At 39.1% G+C, this 22,058-nt stretch overlaps 1 protein-coding gene and 1 long non-coding RNA gene across 2 annotated transcripts; both read left to right on the forward strand.

The window, feature by feature from the left end:
* LOC125244205 lies at positions 1 to 2,984 on the forward strand. The gene is made up of 3 exons (XM_048154253.1): positions 1 to 182; positions 266 to 328; positions 541 to 2,984. Exon 3 carries the CDS (start codon positions 1,366 to 1,368, stop codon positions 2,449 to 2,451), a length of 1,086 nt encoding a protein of 361 aa, XP_048010210.1. The 5' UTR covers positions 1 to 182; positions 266 to 328; positions 541 to 1,365; the 3' UTR covers positions 2,452 to 2,984.
* Positions 2,985 to 6,851: 3,867 nt separating this feature from the next.
* On the forward strand, positions 6,852 to 8,474 carry LOC125243810. The gene is made up of 2 exons (XR_007179132.1): positions 6,852 to 7,135; positions 7,345 to 8,474. It is a non-coding gene; the product is annotated as an uncharacterized LOC125243810 (long non-coding RNA).
* Positions 8,475 to 22,058: the final 13,584 nt, after the last annotated feature.

The raw sequence follows: 22,058 nt of genomic DNA on the forward strand, positions 1-22,058 counted from the left end.
ATGTAATGGCCCCTTTAAGAAATCTTCTCTCTCTCTCTCTCTCTCTCTCTCTTCTCGCGATACTGTTTGCGCGATTTGGATGCGTGCGCGCGACCAGAGAAGCCATTCTCACTGTACATGAGAGCTCCATGTGGTAGTGCATGCATTTCGTCTAATCTAATGTAGTTTCATCATCTTTTCGGGTAAATATTACTCCAATATGTTTAATATGTACAAATATGCGTTGAAATGGAGTTCGAAAGAGTATTTGATGTTTATATTTCAGTCAATGCTTTTGGATCGCGTGTCTGACGAGTGAACCTCGTGGCAAATAGTAAAGGATTATTGGGTATGTAAATTTCACAATTTGATAAGTATTTCAAAGCAATGTTTATTTGATTATGCATGTGTATATATATATATATATATATCTGTTATAGATGTGTTAAGAGCTATTTTATGATTGATTCTGATTTATTTTTCTTATGGTTCATGGTTAATATGTGAAACAAAGGGAATGTGGCTTTACTAATGTGCTCTTATTTTTCTTCTGTACCTCAGCCACTGCCGTATTCCAGTCTATATTACCATTTAAGTTTTTTTTCAAGTAATTTGGTTATTTCCGGTGGACTCTGGTGTGTTTTTTTTTGTTAGTCTTTCACCTTGCATCTTACTGTATCTCAGTGGTTGCATGTCCTCCTCTGAACTACATCTAGTCGATTTGATGTGACACTTATTATTGTCGTAAACTTATCTTTGCAACAATTGATCGTCATTTCTCAGAATTTGATTGCTTAAATTGTGGATAAGAGTTTTTCCTTTTTGTATGATAATAAGTGAAATTTTTAATTATTCAAAATCTCCTTTTGTAAGCTTGCCTATTCAAGTCTTGCTCCCATCGACCGCTGTCATTATTTGAACAGCAGTCAGATTAAACAAACCCCAAGTTTTGAAAAGCATAATTTTGCTTCCGGTGTGTGTCTCTTTTCTTCCACCCGGTTACATTTTTGGTACCAGGAGTGGGGTATCTGACAGTTGGGAGCTCTTAGGTGTTTAGTGCGTTTTTTTCTGGAATACGGTAGTGGTGGGTACGTGAGCTGCAGGGACCCGGAGTGGAGGCGGTCAACCGTGCTTTAAGTGTCCAGTGTGACGACGTCGGCTGAGGGTTCGTGGCCAAGGGACTGGATCGCTGGACGAGGAGGGGACATCGCCATCTGTGGCTGAAGCTCAGGAGTGTGCTGTAATCTTCTATGACTGTTTTGTGTGTTCTGCAAGAAGAGGAAGCAGTGTTACACAGACATTCTTTATCACATATCCTTTGAACTAAAGAAAAGAGACATTAAACAGACTTTGTGCTGCCAAAAGGACATTGAAATTTAATTCAACATGTCACAGTCTGATGATGAAGATCCAGTACAGGGTGCTGCTAGTGAACAGGGTTTAAGTCATGATATGGACGATGTGCAGAGACAAATCCAAGAGCTTAGCAGAAAACATGCTGAAGCTATGGCAGCTATTGCCAACCTAAGTGGAGAGCCAACTAGGTCTTACATATATGTACCAAGGGAACGCCACATTCAGTCTTTCAGTGGTGATTTTAGCAAAGATGGTAGAAATGTGGATGAATTCATTGAAGAAGTGGAAAGGGTATTGCTTGTAAGAAACCAGACTTCCGAAGACCAAACTGACTTTGTTCTTTCCCTATTGAAAGGTGCCGCTTTGGAAGAGGTTAGATTAAGGCGGGGGGATCAACCCCAGTGTGCGGAAGACATATTTTTCTACCTTAGGGAGGCCTTTAGGGAAAAGCGTAGTCTTGCCCAGTTACTGCAGACTTTCTATACTCGCAAACAGTTAGAAGGTGAAGACCTGCGTGCATACTCTCATGCCTTGTCACAAATATTGAACTCTCTCTTGAAGCAGTCACCCGATGCTGTTGCAAATGCGAATGTCGCTTTACGAGACCAGTTCATTGAGGGAACAAGAGATGCAGCGCTTCGAAGGGAACTTCGTAAATTGGTGAGGGACAAGCCACAGTCGACTTTGATTGAAGTAAGAGATGAAGCTTTAATGTGGTCTCTTGAAGATCCCAAGCTGCGTGCTGGTAAAGTAGCCCTTAACCGTAAAGTAAGCTCCGAAGCTACAGAAGTCCAGTGTGCGTCTGTGGTGATGCCAGCGAAGAGCTCTGTTACGCTTGATGAAGTTCTAAAATTAGTGGCGGAACAAGGCAAAGCCATAGGGGAGTTGACTCAAGCTGTTCAGAAATTGACTTTACATTGCACTAAGCCTGAATCTGTGAATCGTAGTAAATCTAAGGTGCAGCCTAGGTTTACTGATGACGGCCAGCCTATCTGTTTTAAGTGTAATGGGGTGGGGCACATAGCCAAAAACTGTGTGAGAAGAAACAAACAAGCAGTAAATGAGGATGCATCATCAGCCATGCCACAGGGAAATGCACACCCTCGGTCGCTGTGAGCCAAGCGATGCGAGGGCAATCTGTTGGCTCGACTCCCAAGGACTCAGATCATGATCGACTACTCCAACATGCTGTGGGGAGATGTCCTGTAGTTGACTTGAAAATCGGGGGAGTGAGTGTTTCGTGTTTACTTGACACAGGAAGTCAAGTGAGTACAATTACAGAACATTTCTTTAAAGAGCACTTAGCAGGTGAAGTAGACAACATGCTTTCCACATCCGGTTGGCTCAAAATTACCGCTGCTAATGGATTAGACATCCCGTATCTTGGTTATCTTGAGCTTACAGTTGAAACCATGGGTATCACTCTGCCAGAGTGTGGTTTTCTAGTAGTCCGAGATGCACAAAGCTCTTCAGCCGTTCCAGCTCTCATCGGCATGAATATTATAGGCAGATGCAGAGAGTTAGTTCATGCTGAGTTCGATACCACCTTAGGAGGGGAGCTACAGTCTGACTGGAGAGAGGTTTTCCAGCAAATGCAAAGTGTCAGTCCACGTGAGAAACGTTTTGTTGCACGAGTAGCTGGAAAAGAGACGGTGGTACATACCTGCTTCATCTATTGCAACTTTAATGGTCCGGGGGATAAAAAGTTCATTACCTGAGGGTTCAAAACTGTTGTTGGAGCCTGGAAATTTACCTTTACCTGGCGGCTTGATCGTGGTACCATCCCTTGTGTCCACTGTAAAACCCTTGTTTCCAGTGCATGTTGTGAATCTCTCCACAGAGGTTGTATGGTTGCAGCCCCGCACCCGGCTGGGTACTCTCTGTCCTGTTGAATCCTTAAGTCCAACGGAGGGTTGTGAAGTTAAGTTCCAAAGAATCGCAGCTGGAGTGGAAGAGATAACTGTAAACACAGAAGAGAGACTGGTATTGGCGAATACCATAACCGACTTTCTTAACAAGCTACGGTTAGGTGGTACTGCTGAGCAACAGGCTGAGCTTAAAGCTTTGCTATTGAGGTATGTGGATGCATTTGCGCTGGACGATGAAGAACTGGGGTTTTCTGATAAAGTACAGCACGAGATCAATCTGGTAGATGACGTTCCAGTTTCTCAGCCCTATCGGCGCATTCCACCAACCCAGTATGGTGAAGCCAGGGAACATATCACCAAGCTTCTTAAGAAGGGGATTATCAAACCTAGTAATAGTGCTTATGCATCGCCCATAGTACTTGTACGGAAGGCGGATGGTAGTCTTAGACTATGTGTCGACTACAGAAAATTGAACTCCAAGACAAAACGAGATGCCTTCCCTTTGCCCCGCATTGATGAGAGTTTTGATGCATTACAAGGTGCAAAGTTCTTCTCAACTATTGATTTGGCTAGCGGGTATCATCAGGTGGCTGTGCGTGAGCAAGACCAGCCGAAGACCGCATTTACTACCCCGTTTGGAATATTTGAATACTCTCGTATGCCTTTCGGAGTTTGTAATGGGCCTTCTACATTCCAGCGTCTTATGCAATCTACTATGGGAGATTTGATCTTCCAGATTATGCTGGTTTATCTGGATGATATTCTTGTATATTCATCTACTTTCCATGAACATCTCCAGAGACTAGAGGTCGTTTTCAGTAGATTGAAGGAAATGGGGCTCAAGGTGAAGCTTGAAAAATGCCATTTTCTCCAGGAAGAGGTAAAGTTCTTGGGTCATCAAATTTCAGCTCAAGGCATTGGTACTGACCCTGGGAAAGTTGAGGCGGTGAGAAATTGGAAAACACCTGGCACAGTAAAGGACTTAAGATCATTCCTAGGTTTTTGTAGTTATTACAGAAAATTTATAGAAGGTTTTTCCAAAATCGCTGGCCCTCTTCATGATTTGGTGAACTTGTGTCTGAAACAACACGGAATTGTGAGAAAGTCTGAGTTTTGTTCACTGTGGTCAGCCGAGTGTCAGGCAGCCTTTGAGTTGTTAAAGGATAAGCTTACATCTGCTCCTATATTAGGCTACGCAGACTTTTCTCTTCCATTTATAGTGGAGACTGATGCTAGTAATGAAGGTCTAGGTGCAGTCCTCTACCAACAACAAGGTGACTGTAAGAGAGTGATCGCCTACGCTAGTAGAAGACTACGTAATGCAGAGAAGAATGATCGGAACTATAGTAGTATGAAACTCGAATTACTAGCTCTCAAATGGGCTGTTTCCGAAAAATTCCGGGGGTATTTGTTAGGCTCAAAATTTGTGGTCGTCACAGACAACAATCCTTTATGTCACCTGCAAACAGTGAAATTGGGTGCTATCGAGCAAAGATGGATGGCCCAATTAGCAGTTTTCGAGTTTGAGGTTAAGTACCGACCCGGACGGCACAATGCTGCTGCTGACGCCCTCTCTAGGCAGCCGTTAGTTCTGAGGACATGGAATATGATGATTGTGTTGCCATTTGTAATGTGATCAACCAGGGTACACCCTTAGATGTGGAATTGCTGACAGCGGGTGATCAGTGCTGTAAAGTGAGCCAGATCCGTGCTTTGGGGTGTGGAGCCAGGGTGGAAGGGACTGACACTCAGGGAGGTACATGTACTCTTCCAGGCTATACCAAATCTCAGTTAAAGGATTTCCAGCTGAAGGATTTGATTCTCTGCTCTTTTAGAGAGTTTTGGGATCAGAAGCGAAAGCCCACCAGTCAGGAACGACACAGCCTACCTAAACCTGTATTGTCACTGTTAAAGCAGTGGAAATATATTAGAGAATCCGATGGATTGCTCTATCGTGTGGTGGATGATCTTCATCTTGGTGAGTGCCAGCAGTTGCTCTTGCCAGCCTGTTTAAAAGATCAAGTCCTTGAAAGTGTTCATGATAAGATGGGACATCAGGGAATTGAACGTACCCTCAACCTGTTAAGGCAAAGGTGCTTCTGGGTTGGCATGTATGAAGATGTCGAAAGGTGGGTCAAAAAGTGTCAACGGTGTATTCTAACCAAAATGCCGCAGCCGAGAATCCGTCCTCCTATGAAGCCGTTCTTAGCTTCAAGGCCTTTGGAAGTAGTGGCAGTGGATTATACAGTGCTCGAACCTGCCTCAGATGGTCGTGAGAATGTGTTGGTCGTAACCGATGTGTTTACTATAATTTACACAGGCATTCCCAACCAGAGGACCAGCGAGCTGAAACCACAGCCAAGATTTTACTGAAAGAGTGGTTCATGAAGTATGGAGTGCCAGAGAGGTTACATTCGGATCAGGGGAGGAACTTCGAAAGCGAGGTGATCGCTGAGTTGTGTCGACTGTATGGAGTAAGGAAAACACGCACGAACTCCCTACCGTCCGCAAGGTAATGCTCAGTGTGAGCGATTTAACAGGACGCTCCACGAGTTGTTAAGAACACTACCTCCTGAGAAGAAAAGGCGATGGCCAGAACACCTTCCTGAGTTAATCTATGCATACAATGTAACACCACATGCAACAACAGGATACTCACCTTATTTCTTGCTGTTCGGCGTAGAACCACGTCTTCCTGTCGATGCTCTTCTAGGCCAGGAACAAGCTGTGGATAGAAAACAGGATTGGTTAGTAATTCACCAGAATCGCCTCAGAGAAGCTCATGAAAAAACGAGAGAATATGCAGAGCGCAAGGCTGCTGAGAGACTTGCTCCATTAAATGACAAAGTCTACTGTCCTACTGTTGGTGTTGGTCAGACGGTGTATTTACGTCACCGACCTGCTGGTAGAAACAAGATACAGGATGCTTGGGCTCCTACTGTGTATCGGGTCATACAGGTACAGGGCACCACGTATACGGTTGAACCTGTGGAGGGTGGTCCCAGTAAGAGAGTCCACAGAGTTGACTTACGCCCTTGTGTGAATCCTGTTGTGGAACCAGTGGTAACAGGGAGTAGTTTATCATCATCACCATCTACAGATCTGGTTGAGCCTGTGGAAGTTGGAAATACTGACACAGAGTTTGTGGTGTTGGAAGAGGTTACATTACCTCATCTTGAAGAGACAAGGAATGTTCATGTTGGAGTCTCTGGTTCAGCTGACGAAGCTTTAGATGTTGGACCTGTTTCCGTACTGGATAATGTGGAACCGCCAGTGGAATCAGAACCATCAGTGGAACATGAACCTGACCCTGTTCCTTCAGTAACCAAACCTGACCCAAGGAGGCCTGTTCCCGCACCCAGAAGGACCAGTCGGCCCAATGCTGGTATGCATTCAAACCCATTTAAGGAGCCAAGATCGGCCTGTAATTCTGTCTCTCTCAGTCCTGAAGTTTTCTCCCAGGTTTTGACAAGTCTTGGTAGTGTATTCTTCAGAGAGGCTGTGAAAGAAGTTAAGAATATGTATTGATGTCATTGAAGGACAATGACTTCTTAGCAGGGGAGAGTGTGGCCAAGTGGTCTAAATATACAATGTTTCTATTTTGTTAAAAAATGTAATGGCCCCTTTAAGAAATATCTCTCTCTCTCGCTCTCTCTTCTCGCGATACTGTTTGCGCGATTTGGATGCGTGCGCGCGACCAGAGAAGCCATTCTCACTGTACATGAGAGCTCCATGTGGTAGTGCATGCATTTCATCTAATCTAATGTTGTTTCATCATCTTTTCGGGTAAATATTACTCCAATATGTTTAATATGTACAAATATGCGTTGAAATGGAGTTCGAAAGAGTATTTGATGTTTATATTTCAGTCAATGCTTTTGGATCGCGTGTCTGACGAGTGAACCTCGTGGCAAATAGTAAAGGATTATTGGGTATGTAAATTTCACAATTTGATAAGTATTTCAAAGCAATGTTTATTTGATTATGCATGTATATATAATATATATATATCTGTTATAGATGTGTTAAGAGCTATTTTATGATTGATTCTGATTTATTTTTCTTATGGTTCATGGTTAATATGTGAAACAAAGGGAATGTGGCTTTACTAATGTGCTCTTATTTTTCTTCTGTACCTCAGCCACTGCCGTATTCCAGTCTATATTACCATTTTAGTTTTTTTCAAGTAATTTGGTTATTTCCGGTGGACTCTGGTGTGTTTTTTTTGTTAGTCTTTCACCTTGCATCTTACTGTATCTCAGTGGTTGCATGTCCTCCTCTGAACTACATCTAGTCGATTTGATGTGACACTTATTATTGTCGTAAACTTATCTTTGCAACAATTGATCGTCATTTCTCAGAATTTGATTGCTTAAATTGTGGATAAGAGTTTTTCCTTTTTGTATGATAATAAGTGAAATTTTTAATTATTCAAAATCTCCTTTTGTAAGCTTGCCTATTCAAGTCTTGCTCCCATCGACCGCTGTCATTATTTGAACAGCAGTCAGATTAAACAAACCCCAAGTTTTGAAAAGCATAATTTTGCTTCCGGTGTGTGTCTCTTTTCTTCCACCCGGTTACAATTAAATAATAATAATTTTTGGGTGAATTCTTCCTTTACTGTACAATTTGAGAAAGACAAGCAAGATTGTCCGACACATGATGCCATACATTTGCATTTTAAAGGAATTCTGATAGATAGAGAATTGAACTGGATGATGTATGGGTTTGTTATCAGGTCTATGTGTGGGGGTATGTGTTTCTCACTGGTGGCATGATTGCAGTCGTAATGGATTAAGCATCTCTCAGTGTGTTTCTCTAGATAAGACCAGCATTCTCTGACTCTTTATGGCTCACCAGGTTTCATGTTATCTACAGCAGTTTCACTCACACAGAACCGACACCAAGTGCCAGACTTGTTTCCAGTATTCCACTGCTGGGGTGTCAGTGACAGCTTCTTTAATGCAGATAAGCTGCTGTCTGAGGGAAAGAGGAAGGACTGGCCACAAAAAGAGGTGGGAGAGGGAGGTAGAAATAGCTGCAGGGGTGAGCGAGAATAGGAGGCAACATTCTTCATCAGCATGGTCGGCTGGCACAAAAGCAGATGCTTTGAAGTGTGCACATGAGTGACGATAAAAAGCATTGCATCTCATCCTCATAGTAAACTGGTTGCTATCAAATATGAGGGACTCTTTAATGTTGATATTATGAGATATTATGCATCCTGTGTCATATTTCCTCACAATAATAAAAAAAAGCTTATAGATCAGACCTGAGACAACATTTGTGATCTCATTTTACTGTATACGATGAACCCAATGACCATGTCCAAATGACTAAACTGAGTTTATTACCAAGTCACCTGAATGTTTCCATGTATTTTGGTTTCATTTAAATTTGCCAAGTGTTTCAACAAAGCTACAGTTCTCTTATAGATCAATAGATATAGATATAGATATAGATATAGATATAGATATAGATATAGATATAGAACTGTGCTCAAGGTATACAATTCCATGCATGTCGGAAAAATGTATGGACTTTTTCAGATCTTTCAATGTAAATGGACTAAATAAGCTCATTGTAATGAAGTGGGACTCGGGCAGAGATCCATCTGCAAGCTTTTTTTAAATAATAGTGTGGTCGTACAGGCAGGGTCAAAGCAGGGGCAAACAGGAACAGCAAGGGACAGGCAGAATCGTGGTCAGGAGACAGGCAGCAGATCAGGGCAGGCAGATATCGTTCACAGGTCAGGAAACAATAAACAGTCCAAAGGCAGAAGGCAGAGAATCATAAACAGGAAACAGACAGGATACAAATGCTCAGAATTGTCACAGGGTGAATCAAGACTTCGCAAAGAAGTGGTGTGTGTGTGAGTCCTTTATAGTCCAGGTAAAGTGCTAAGCTGTATGTGGCAACAGGTGATTGGTGTAGAGTGTGCATGTGACTGGCAGGGAGGATTATGGGAAATGGAGTCCGGAATGAACGGGAACGTGACACTCATACAGTTTACATTTGAATGTGATCGGAGACAATGGAAAAAACCTAGAGCATCTGCTTTCTTTTCTGCTCTGAAAGCTGCAAGACCACACTGAACTTGGTGATTAAGTAATTTTCAAGTATATTTTTTAGTATACTTTATAAAGTAAGTATTCTAATATCAATGTACTAGTAGTAAATTTCTAAATGTACTGCTTTGGGACTAAATTGGCCCACTTTTTAGTATTTAAATAAAAGTATACTTTTAAGTGTACTATATGTGTAATAGTAATAAACTTTGAGTTCACAACTAGTACACAACTGTTTCTCATTTGTACTTCATCTGTACTACAAGTGACCTTATAAGTAGCATATACAAGTAGTTTACTATTTTAATACTTGTAGTACATTGTTTTAGTTTATGAAAGTACACTTTGAAGTATACTCTCAGTAAACTACTTGTTTAGTAATTTTATACTCCAAGTATACTTGTAAATTTTCTTTAAGTGAACTTAACATCATACTTGGTACTATATTCAAACCATCATACTATGGTTTACTATATTATTTTTGGACTTTAAGTATTCTACTATGTTCCTATTTAGGTATTAATTTTATATACTTGAAATATACCTTTAACTGTACTTTAACTCTTTCAATTTTAAAAACATTTTATTCTAGCTTCATGAATTATTTTTATCAACACCTGAATGTTGCTGAGTTTCATAAAAAAAAATTTTTTAAAAAGTAAAAAAAGCAACATTTGAAACAAAAAGCTGAACAATAGGTGCATTTACATGGAGCATTGTAATCGGTTTAAAAGTCCAATCCGAATGAAAATGCTCCATATAAACTCCTCAATCTGAATAAAAATGCCAAATCCGAATGAAATTGTAATCGGTTTGAGAGGGGTGGGATAAACCTTTCTATAAAATAAAAACTCTGTTATGTAAATGCCTTAAACCGAGTACTTTGCATCTACGTCATCACGTCAAGAGGTCAGGGGTCGTCAGAATGCAAAATGTCAGAGGTAAAATTAAACTGGAGTAAAACTGAAACAACACATTTATTAAATACACTGAAGGAACTCAGTGAATCATTACTACGGACCTACATCCACACGCTTCTGCTTTCCAGAGGAGGGAGGGGTAGTGAGATGCTCCTTAGAGATGCACAGACACCAAACAGGTCAGCTTCCTGTTCCCGTCTTTTCCTCATACCCTCCAGCAGTAATATGCTACAAATTCACACTGTTGCTTGATAAAGAGCAACACTTAACATAAAAATAGCACGCATAAGAAATAATGGAACTCCATGTTGACAGGAATATACGGCGGCAAACAGGACATAGGCTAATGTGCGCATGTCACAAAGTCATTCTGATTGAAAGCGCCAGCACATGTAAACACCATATTGGATTAGATAACGTCTCATGTAAACCGAATCTTTCAATCTGAATAATTTTAATCGGAATGACAAAAAAGTGTACATGTAAACGTGGCTAATGAACGATCAAAACACAGATGGAGTAGATCGAGTTCTTCAACACCCCCTAAAGCTTCACAGTCATTTTCTGTCAGTATAAGTCAAGTATATTTTAATACAATTTTAAGTATATTTCTTAGAAAAAAAGAAGACTGAAAGTATACTTTCTTAATTTTTTGCTTAAAAGAAGTATACTAGCACACTTGAATAAACTTATTTTTCATAAGGGGGGCATGTTGGAAATCAGGAATGGTGAGAAAACATTGTGCTTTGGAACGTTTTTCATCTTCAAACAAAACTTTGGTCTTCACCTGAAGTGGCAGACCGATCGGTGTATGAAATCAAATTACCACAAGAGTGATTCGAGCCATCTGCTCTGTAAGTCTTGATCTCGATTAATGAACGGTGAACAACTTTGAGATTGTATATCAATGCAAAACCAGCGTGGAACATGAGCTAGTTAATATTTATGAGCTTGCTCCACGTATACACTCTAAAACTTCTCAGTTGCTCTAACACCATCATTCGAACTTTTCCATTGGAAGAACTTTGGTAAAGGCAGCAGATGCAGTGGGGTACACACATAATTCGTATGCCCCCCAATACACTTCCTCAACAAGTCATCTACAGTCTGTTACTCTTACCTGCAGAGCTCCTGTGAGAACACAGAGATTCTCTCCCTACTACAACTACAGAGCTGTGAAAAAGTTCTACATTTCTGAGTTTGTGCACATTTTTAACACTGTATGTGGCCTGATTTTGTGGATTGTGGTAATATATAGAGCAGGACTGTGTTTCACTTCATTTTTTTATGCACTACCCTCGCTAACTTCTCTCCGTCTTGCTAATCTGGATACATCATTGCTTACGTGTGCACACTACCGGAGGAACCCTTGCAATGGATTGAATTGGAACGTCCTAAACACTTGATCACTTGGAATCCGCTATGGAGCTGATTGATTGATTGATTGATTGATTGATTGATTGATTGATTGATTGATTGATTGATGATGCACCATTTTGTATGCCTATGTATGCTTGGGCTGTTGGAGAAAATATTAAATATAAAATTACACAAACAAATAAAACCTCAATACAATAAACTATGACAGTGTATTAAAGTCTTTTTAAGGTAGCAACAAGTATTATGTGGTTAAATCTCAAATGGCTTCCAAAGAAAGCTATCTGTCCGGAGCAGGAAAAAAAAAAAAGGAAAAGAAAGAGAATGCAGCAAGAACGAAGTATTTTTTGTAACATTTTAAATTATTTATTCTTGACAAACCAATAAATTGATTATATAAATAAATAAATATACTCCAGTCCAGATCTCTGGGTTTAATATTAGTCAACTGTGTTTTGTTAGAAATACCCCATGATGACATGTGATTTTCATTTTTTCTTAGTATACAACAATAATCAAAAAGTTCTTGTGCATTGTTTAATGTATGTGAAATAAACACATTTTTGTTCAGTAATGCAAGCTGTCCTGTGACTCCTGTCAAGTGCTTTAGAAACAATGCCCATTAGTCTAAAGTTAGCACATTAAGGCCTGATTTCACAGACAGGGCTTAGCCTAAACCAAGATCAGACCTTAGTTCAATTAGGGTATTTAAGTTGCTTTTATAAACTTACCCTAGAAAAACACATTACCGGTGTGCATCTTGAGACAAAACAACGGCTCTGATTTATTTTAAGATATGTCAGTACAAGTTACTTTCAAATAAAAAAACCTCAACATGCATTTTAGTCTAAGACTAGCTTAGGCAATCTCTGTGAAACTGGAGGTTAGAGAATTAATGATGTATTTTCTTATGTTTACTTGTGCTTAAATATATTTATAACACTTTAGTTTTGTTAGTAAATCACACATTTGGAAAATCCTTTCATTTTTGTGTTTTAGTTTTTCTGACAGCTAGATGATGTCAGAGCAATACTTTCATAAAGCATTTATTTAGCTGTCAACAAAAATTTTGATCTAATTTTACTTGTTCATACTGGCAGTTTAATGTGTTTTTAAAGGGTTTTCATTTACATTTGTTGCACCTTGCATACTGAATACCATTGTCATTAGTACTTTATTGAAATTCAACTTGCTGTTTGTTGACATGGTGAAACTGCTCTGAAAGAACAGATGTGTTTTGTAATTCAAAACACATACTTGTTATAAATGTAAAACTGCTTAAGGTTTTCTGTGATGGGTAGGTTTAGGTGCTAGAAAATGTCATTTTCTCAGTATAAAAACATTTTTTGGTCCCTATGAGGAAAGCAGCTTATAAAGCATGCTAAATAATGTATTTTGCAAGTTGTCAAATGAAAGTTTAGAGTTAGGGGAGAAAATGTACAGTTTGTTCAGTATATATTTTTTTATTTCTATAGTCCCCATTAAACATGGAAACCCAACATGTGTATGTGTGCATTTTTTTTCTTTTTCCTTTTTTTTTTTTCTTTTGCACAAAATATTAACATGAAGGCACATGCTAGACGATGAGTTGAATCAACTCCACAGCAACTACATTAATTTATCCACTAACCATTCAGAAACGTCCAGTTTCATTCTAAAAGTTGTAACTTCTTCCTGAGTCTCTCCATCAGTGTCGACTCCGGTTTGAACAATGTAAGGCTGAACACTGTTACTGACAATCCTCATTTTGGCTGCGTGAGATTCTCCAGCTTTGTTGTTGTTGAGCTGTTAAAGCTCCGCCCTCTTCTGGAAAGGGGGGCGGGAGCAGCAGCTCATTTGCATTTAAAGGGACACACACAAAAGCGCTGTGTTTTTGCTCACACCCAAATAGGGGCAAATTTGACAAGCTATAATAAATGATCTGTGGGGTATTTTGAGCCGAAACTTCACAGACACATTCTGGGGACACTAGAGACTTTTCATCTTGTAAAAGGGGCATTATAGGTCCCCTTTAAACCAGACGCTAATTTGCGCTGCTCTTGGTAGATTGTTTTGGTCATTATGGAAATGATCTGGCTGCATATGTATTCTTTAATGTGTGCATTTACACTCCCATTGGTGCTTTCTTAGAATTGCGCTTTCATGCTAATTTGCCCTGTTTATCATTAAGATCACTAAGATCAATATGATCACATCAGTTAGAAATACCAAGGGTTCACTCTAAACAAGGGGAGTCTGCTTTTAGCTATTATGCCACACATAGTTGGAACCAGCTTCCAGAAGAGATCAGATGTGCTCCAACAGTAGTCACACATTCAAATCAGACTCAAAACACATTTGTTTAGCTGTGCATTTACTGAATGAGCATTGCTTTATGTCTGAACTGATTGCACTGTATTTTATGTATCCTTTTTTATTATTATTCTAAACTGTTTTAATACATTTTATGTATTTTTTTTATTATCTACTTGTATTGCTATTTCTATTTTTATGAACTAATTGCTGATTGAACTATTTTAATGCATCTTATATCAATCTTTTAATTCATATGTATTTGTTTCCTTTTTATGTAAAGCACTTTGAATTTCCATTGTGTATGAAATGTGCTATATAAATAAACTTGCCTCGCCTTGTTTAGTAAATCTGGCCCTAAAGGTACCAGCTATATTGAGGAACTAGGAACTCCATTGCTTTCAATTGCTTGATTTACGCATCAGATCAAAACGTGTAATTATTTACATGCATTTGTAATTATTTTTGTATATACTTATACTTTCATAGATTTTTTGAGCACCAAACTCCACCTTTATCCTAAACCTAACCAATTCTCAATAATATAAAACATGTAACAGACAGATAAAAGTACAGTCACAGGTATTTACTGCAAAAACTTTATTCCAAAAAATAGTATAAATATGACTGTTGCATTCCAAACCTTCTGAAGCCATACCATATCCTTACGTGAGGAACAGAGTTGATCCCATGTCATCCAGACTAAAGAGGACAAGGACAACCCAAGTTGTTATCAGCGCTCAGTTCAGAAGCCTGCATCTCTGATGGTATGGGGTTGCATGAGTGCGTGTGGCATGGGCAGCTTACACATCTGGAAAGGCACCATCAATGCTGAAAGGTATATCCAAGCTCTAGAACAACATATGCTCCCATCCAGACGTCGTCTCTTTCAGGGAAGACCTTGCATTTTCCAACATGACAATGCCAGACCACATACTGCATCAATTACAACATCATGGCTGCGTAGAAGAAGGATCCGGGTACTGAAATGGCCAGCCTGCAGTCCAGATCTTTCACCCATAGAAAACATTTGGCGCATCATAAAGAGGAATATGCGACAAAGAAGACCTAAGACAGTTGAGCAACTAGAAGCCTGTATTAGACAAGAATGGGACAACATTCCTATTCCTAAACTTGAGCAACTTGTCTCCTCAGTCCCCAGATGTTTGCAGACTGTTATAAAAAGAAGAAGGGATGCCACACAGTGGTAAACATGGCCTTGTCCCAACTTTTTTGAGATGTGTTGATGCCATGAAATTTAAAATCAACTTATTTTCCCCTTAAAATGATACATTTTCTTAGTTTAAACATTTGATATGTCATCTATGTTGTATTCTGAATAAAATATTGTAATTTCAAACTTCCACATCATTGCATTCTGTTTTTATTCACAATTTGTACAGTGTCCCAACTTTTTTGGAATCGGGTTTATAAATCAGAACAGAAGCATGATGCAATCAGTCACAAGACACACAAGCAGCAATGGCATTTCACAATCAAAGCTGATCGCTTTTGGGCCTGTTCCTCACACAAAGCAATCATTTGGTCTCAGACGACTTGCAACATTTGTACCTTTTGAATAAATTGTGTCTGCAGTTGTATCAGCCTGTCACATCCTGTGTTTTATATTTTTTTATTTTCATAAATGGTTAGGATTAGAGGGTTAGGGTTTGATTATGTGCTCAAACATGACTAAATAGTGTAATGTAAATTATTGTGGCTTTTTAAAATCATACCACAACATATATCATAATGATGTCATAATTATACTCCAATATATATAGTCCCGGTTTCACACACAATGCACATTTGAGCTGTTTTAACTGAACGCAACTTGCACTGAAATATCTTAAAATATGTCAGTGCCATTGTTGTATCTCAAGATGCACACCAGTAATGTGTTTTTCTAATGTCCTAATTGAACTAAGGCCTAATCCTGGCTTAATCTAAACCTTGTCTGTGAAATATGGCCATAATTTCATATAATGCCCTTTGCATCTCTGTATTGACAAAATTTCTTATTGAAAGCAATGGAGTTCTTAGTTTGTTGACATAGTGTTGCCTAGTGGTACCTTTAACATCTTAATAGTGACCTGTACTTGAACTTGCTTCAGTTTTTGATGCATTGGGAGTGGGAATGGGTTTCATATCCAGAGACCAGAAAATCAGAGACTTTTTTTTTCTACTTTTGTTTCTAATTCAACCAATGGCATGGTTCATGTTCAAGATATATGTTTGGTCTTGCCACAGGTGTTTTACCATGCCAAATACTCATTACACTTAAATGCATACTCATAAAAACCGTCTCTTTATGAAGACTTAGGGGGCACAGAAAGGGTCTGTCCACAGCAAACCGAGCCCTGTGTGTATAGATGCTCCATCTTCACACTGCAGGCTACCTTTCATTACCTGCTAGCGGGATGAGAGACTGCCTCCTACATTGTGTTTAATAGTTTTCATGGAGAACGAAAATAGCCTCCAGGCTCCCAAAGCATATTGCAGTCTGAACCCTAACCTTTCTGTTGCCATGGCAACTTCTGCAAGTGTTTGTGCTGCCCAATTATCTCTCATATTTGGAGGAGGGCTCTGGGATACCTGCTGACTCTGACCTATGAGGGTAAAGTGTCAGCGACAGACCCGCTGAAATGATATCTGGACTGTGTGTGTTTTTTTATACATTCAGCAGACATGACAGAACACTGAATTCTGTACTAAAGTGCCCTTTTGGAAAGGTAAGAGAGATGATAGGTACAAAAATAAATGGGCACAATAAGCCACAGTGTATGGGGATTTCACAGCGTGACCTTGTGAGATTATATGAATACTCCCAGAGCGAAGTGAGAGACTGATATGTGAGGTGTGAAAAGCAGACAGACACAAACCCATTGAGAAGAAAGCGTGTGCGAGAACTCAGTCCTCTGTTCGCCGCTAACAAGCTACTAGATCAAAAGATTTGTGCTTGAGGATTTGGACGTCCCTCCATTACACTGCCCTTCCTTCTTCCACCTTTTCATCGTTCTTTTGACAGACAACTCCATGGAAGTCAATGGAGTGTGATGTGCAGGCTTCACACATGTAGATATCTCGGGATGTTGTACGTGAATGGAAGCGAAACAGTTTTGCGGCCACTTGCGTTTGCCATTGTGACCTCTCTGTTCTAGCAACTTCATGGAGGAAACTCCTTCAGTGACTATGAGTCTGACAGCAAAGTGCTGTGTGAAGATTTCTACAATGAGACAAATGCTGAAACTATTCACATGAGCAGCGAAATGAGTATTAATTAATTCTACAGGATTTGGATGCATTTGTCGACATGATTGCAGGCATTTTATTGATATTCTTCAAAAATTGTGGTTAGGTTTTGTATATAAAAGTATAAAACTGCCATTAATTCAGCTTCAACCACTTTAAGATTGCTGCCATTCACACTTTGTGGATATATAAGGGTACATGTTTGCTTTTTTTTTTGTGTGTGTGTGTGTAAATTCTAAAATTTCTTAAATTTACATTTAAACACTGGAAATTTTACATTTGCCACCACTTAAAAGATTTTTTTTTTTTTTTTTTTTTTTTTTTTTTAATATTGGAAAATCTGCATCTGTTGTCTTAAAAAAAGTACATTTTACAATAAGATGATATATGTACCATGTGCCCAGGGTCTGTTCATCATTGTGTAGGGGAGCGCAGTGCTAGTTGTAACACACATGGTTTAAAAGATTCCAAACATTGATACAGTAAAAACAAATACAGTAAAAACTTACTGTATTTACTAGCTACCATATCAAAACTACACAGAGAAAAAAAATGTTCCAGAATTCAAAATTCTTTAAAAGATATTGCTAAACATTTATTTAGCTATAGCAAAAGTAAATTTCTGACTGAAGTTATTTTTTCATCTCAGTTTTTAGTGTTTATTTAAAGGGTTAGTTCACCCAAAAATGTAAATTCAGTCATCTTTTACTCACCACTCAGTCTGTTCCACACCCGTAAGACCTTCGTTCATCTTCAGAACACAAATTAAGATATTTTTGATGAAATCTGGGTAACACTTTATTTTAGGGTCTTTTAATTAGTTGCTTATTATCATGCATATTGCTAGAATATTGGCTATTTATTAAGCACATACTAATGCCTTATTCTGCATGACCTTATTCTACATTCTTAATCCTACCCAATACCTAAATTTAACAACTACCTTACTAACTATTAATAAGCAGTAAATTAGGAGTTTATTGAGGGGAAAGTTGCAGTTTATAGTTTATATGTGTTCCCTATACTAAAGTGTTACAGAAATCCAAGAGGTATATGATTCATCCATAGATAGCAATATAATCAAAAATAAAATCGAGGTCCAGATACTAAATACATCATTAAAACAGTTGACGTGACTGGAGTGGTTCAACCTTAATATTATCAAGCGACAAGAATACTTTTTGTTTGAGAGAAAAAAAAAAAAAACAATGTTATGTTGTATAGTTTATACTATGAGTTTTGTGTAAGCTACTTGTCAAACGCCAAAATAAAGTTTCATTTGCCAGCGATCGGGCCTGGGTTCGAGACCAACTCGGAGCATGGTGGTTAGGATTGGAGAGTTAGTTTTGGAGGTGGAGCAATGAAGAGAGGGGTGGGTTTGTTTGGGTTGATTTCAAATATCAACAATGTTCAACAGCGTTTTTCAAACGGAGACTTATACTTACCGCACATTTAACTATATGTACTTACATTTAAATTACTTATTTGATACACTACACTTATTGTGTACATACATGTTTTTCCATTGTACTTATATTTTCAAAAATATAATATCTATAATTACTCTGTTGAACCATCCATTACACCTTAACCCACCCTTAAACCTGCCCATACCACCAAACCTTACCTGTATCCACCTCAATAGCAGCAAAAGTGTTTTGCAATACAATATAAACACAATAAGTACATTTTACTACTTTTTTGATGTAAGTACATAATATTTAAGGACACCTAATATAAAGTGGGGCCGTTATAACAGAAAAGTTATTTTCTGTGCCCATTATCCCCATGTTCTCTTCCTGTGTTTATTTCCTGTTTGCCTAGTTTGTCTCCGTAGTTACCCCCATTTCCATAGTAACTTATCATCTACACTTAGCCCTCGTGTTCCCTGTGTTTTATACCCTTGCATTTCAGTTGTTTTTTGTCGGTCATTGCTCTTACCTGTCTTCACACCTCTTTGTAAGCTGTTGCATTCCTGTTTTCCCTGTTTGGATTATGTTCCTGTCTCTGTTTTGGATTATCTTGTTGCACTTGGATTCTCACCTTTCCTCATCATTGTTTAATCCGTGACAGTATATTCTGAAAGTGCAGTTTGTCATAGAATGTTCCAGGAAAAATACAATTTAATGGCACATTAAAATGTTGCCAGGATATTAGAAAACACTATATTCAGAATTGTAAAGGGAAATCAATGTATAAGATCATTTTCTCTTTCATTTTACTTTATAAAATCAAAAATAGTTATATTTCCCTTTACTGTGGCATGCTATATAAATGGAAATTTGATTAGATCTGAAATTAAAGTTTGACTGTGATGTGCTAACGGTGCTCAAGGTCGTGAATTTGATTTCCAGCAAACATACAAACTGGTAAAATGTATTCTTTGACTGGGAAAGTATGCATAACTGTTAGTGGAGATTTAGCTTTCCTTCTGCTACTACATCTCCTTTTCTCTTAACTAAATGTCTGTGGCACCGAGGATTCTGCACATTTCAACAATAAAACATTTTCTTCTCTTAGCTGTAGAAGTTCTTCACAGTGTGTGAACAAAGGGCTTGGCCTTGTATTTGTTTATATCATTCACTGTACAATATTATGAACTTTAGAGTCAGAGAGTGCACTATACAATATCTCAACCACACTGCTGGACTCCTCGAAACACAAAGGAGCACCACTCCTCTAGGAGAAGGTCAAGACAAGCTGTACAGAAAACATATCAAACCATAATCTGTCACACATAAACTTATACACTTGCATGCATTTTTTCCCTTATCTGGCCAACTTTACTGTGGCCTCCGTGCTCCCTGCCTGCACTAAGACCTGCAGCCCTCTGGCTTCTTATTCCTCATTAATGGACTCCGATTCTTAGTATTCAAAGCTTACCATGCTGCCGCAGTAGGATTCCAGCTATCACTCCACCGTGAAACATGCCTAGCTCATTAAAATATTGTTCAGGGCTACTATTCATAAAGGCCTCTTCACATCAAGAACAAAATGAAAAACTCACTTAAAGCTATGACGAAAGATCTATTCTCACCAAGACCAAAACGAAAAAGCACTCTGGTATCTTGGAGGCAACATACAACCCATCTAACAAGACTAATATCATTTATTTTAATGCAGTCATTTAAGAATGTGTGATGCATAAATATGTGGTGCAGTATAATGGCAATAATAGAGGTTGCTGAACAAATATAACTGAAATATTAGTGCAGTACTGAAAGTGTACAAGGTAGGCCCCACAAGAAAATATTCAACGGCGACCAAGATATTTCTGGTACTTCTGCTGTAATAACAAAGTTGCTCCTTTTATTTATTTATTTATTTTATTTATTTATTTACAAAAACTATGAATACCAGTAGGCTATATTAAAACAACTAAATAAAATAACTATAAATCATTTTAATTATATAATTCTAGATTTGGCAATGACAACTTTCTTCAGGATTTTCATTTTTTTCCCCCCAATTTATTTACATCTTAAGTCATTAGTTGTAACGTACTGCTCTGAGACTCGAAGGTTGAGGATCCAAACACAGTTTTGTTGAGGGATAATCCACACACAAGGTCAAAAAACAGACAAAGGGTCAAAATACACAAGAAGGCAGTCCAAACAAACAACAAGGCAGAAACACAAAAGACAAAACAGGGAAATCCACAAACAGGTCAAGATCAAGAAACCAAAATACAGAAAGCCAGAAAATGCTCAGAATTGCCGTTGTCACACTAAACAGTACTTTGCAGGGAATGAATGAGTGAACCACGCTTAAAGTGGGTACGGAAAGTATTCAGACCCCCTTAAATGTTTCACTCTTTGTTATATTGCAGCCATTTGCTAAAATCTATCATTTGCTAAAATTAACTCAGGTGCTGTCCATTTCTTCTGATCATCCTTGAGATGGTTCTACACCTTCATTTGAGTCCAGCTGTGTTTGATTAAACTGATTGGACTTGATTAGGAAAGCCACACACCTGTCTATATAAGACCTTACAGCTCACAGTGCATGTCAGAGCAAATGAGAATCATGAGGTCAAAGGAACTGCCTGAAGAGCTCAGAGACAGAATTGTGGCAAGGCACAGATCTGGCCAAGGTTACAAAAAAAAATTCTGCTGCACTTAAGGTTCCTAAGAGCACAGTGGCCTCCATAATCCTTAAATGGAAGAGGTTTGGGACGACCAGAACCCTTCCTAGAGCTGGCCATCCGGCCAAACTGAGCTATCAGGGGAGAAGAGCCTTGGTGAGAAAGGTAAAGAAGAACCCAAAGATCACTGTGGCTGAGCTCCAGAGAAGCAGTCGGGAGATGGGAGAAAGTTGTAGAAAGTCAACCATCACTGCAGCTCTCCACCAGTCGGGGCTTTATGGCAGAGTGGCCCGACGGAAGCCTCTCCTCAGTGCAAGACACATGAAAGCCCGCATGGAGTTTGCTAAAAAACACCTGAAGGACTCCAAGATGGTGAGAAATAAGATTCTCTGATCTGATGAGACCAAGATAGAACTTTTTGGCCTTAATTCTAAGCGGTATGTGTGGAGAAAACCAGGCACTGCTCATCACCTGTCCAATACAGTCCCAACAGTGAAGCATGGTGGTGGCAGCATCATGCTGTGGGGGTGTTTTTCAGCTGCAGCGATGGGACGACTGGTTGCAATCGAGGGAAAGATGAATGCGGCCAAGTACAGGGATATCCTGGACGAAAACCTTCTCCAGAGTGCTCAGGACCTCAGACTGGGCCGAAGGTTTACCTTCCAACAAGACAATGACCCTAAGCACACAGCTAAAATAACGAAGGAGTGGCTTCACAACAACTCTGTGACTGTTCTTGAATGGCCAAGCCAGAGACCTGACTTAAACCCAATTGAGCATCTCTGGAGAGCCCTAAAAATGGCTGTCCACCAACGTTTACCATCCAACCTGACAGAACTGGAGAGGATCTGAAAGGAGGAAT

The sequence above is a fragment of the Megalobrama amblycephala genome, linkage group LG13 (assembly GCF_018812025.1).
Source record: "Megalobrama amblycephala isolate DHTTF-2021 linkage group LG13, ASM1881202v1, whole genome shotgun sequence".
In the NCBI taxonomy this organism is placed as follows: Eukaryota; Metazoa; Chordata; class Actinopteri; order Cypriniformes; family Xenocyprididae; genus Megalobrama; species Megalobrama amblycephala.

Excerpts from the sequence above, each read along its gene's own strand:
- LOC125244205 (XM_048154253.1), top strand. The coding sequence starts at position 1,366 with ATGTCACAGTCTGATGATGAAGATCCAGTACAGGGTGCTGCTAGTGAA.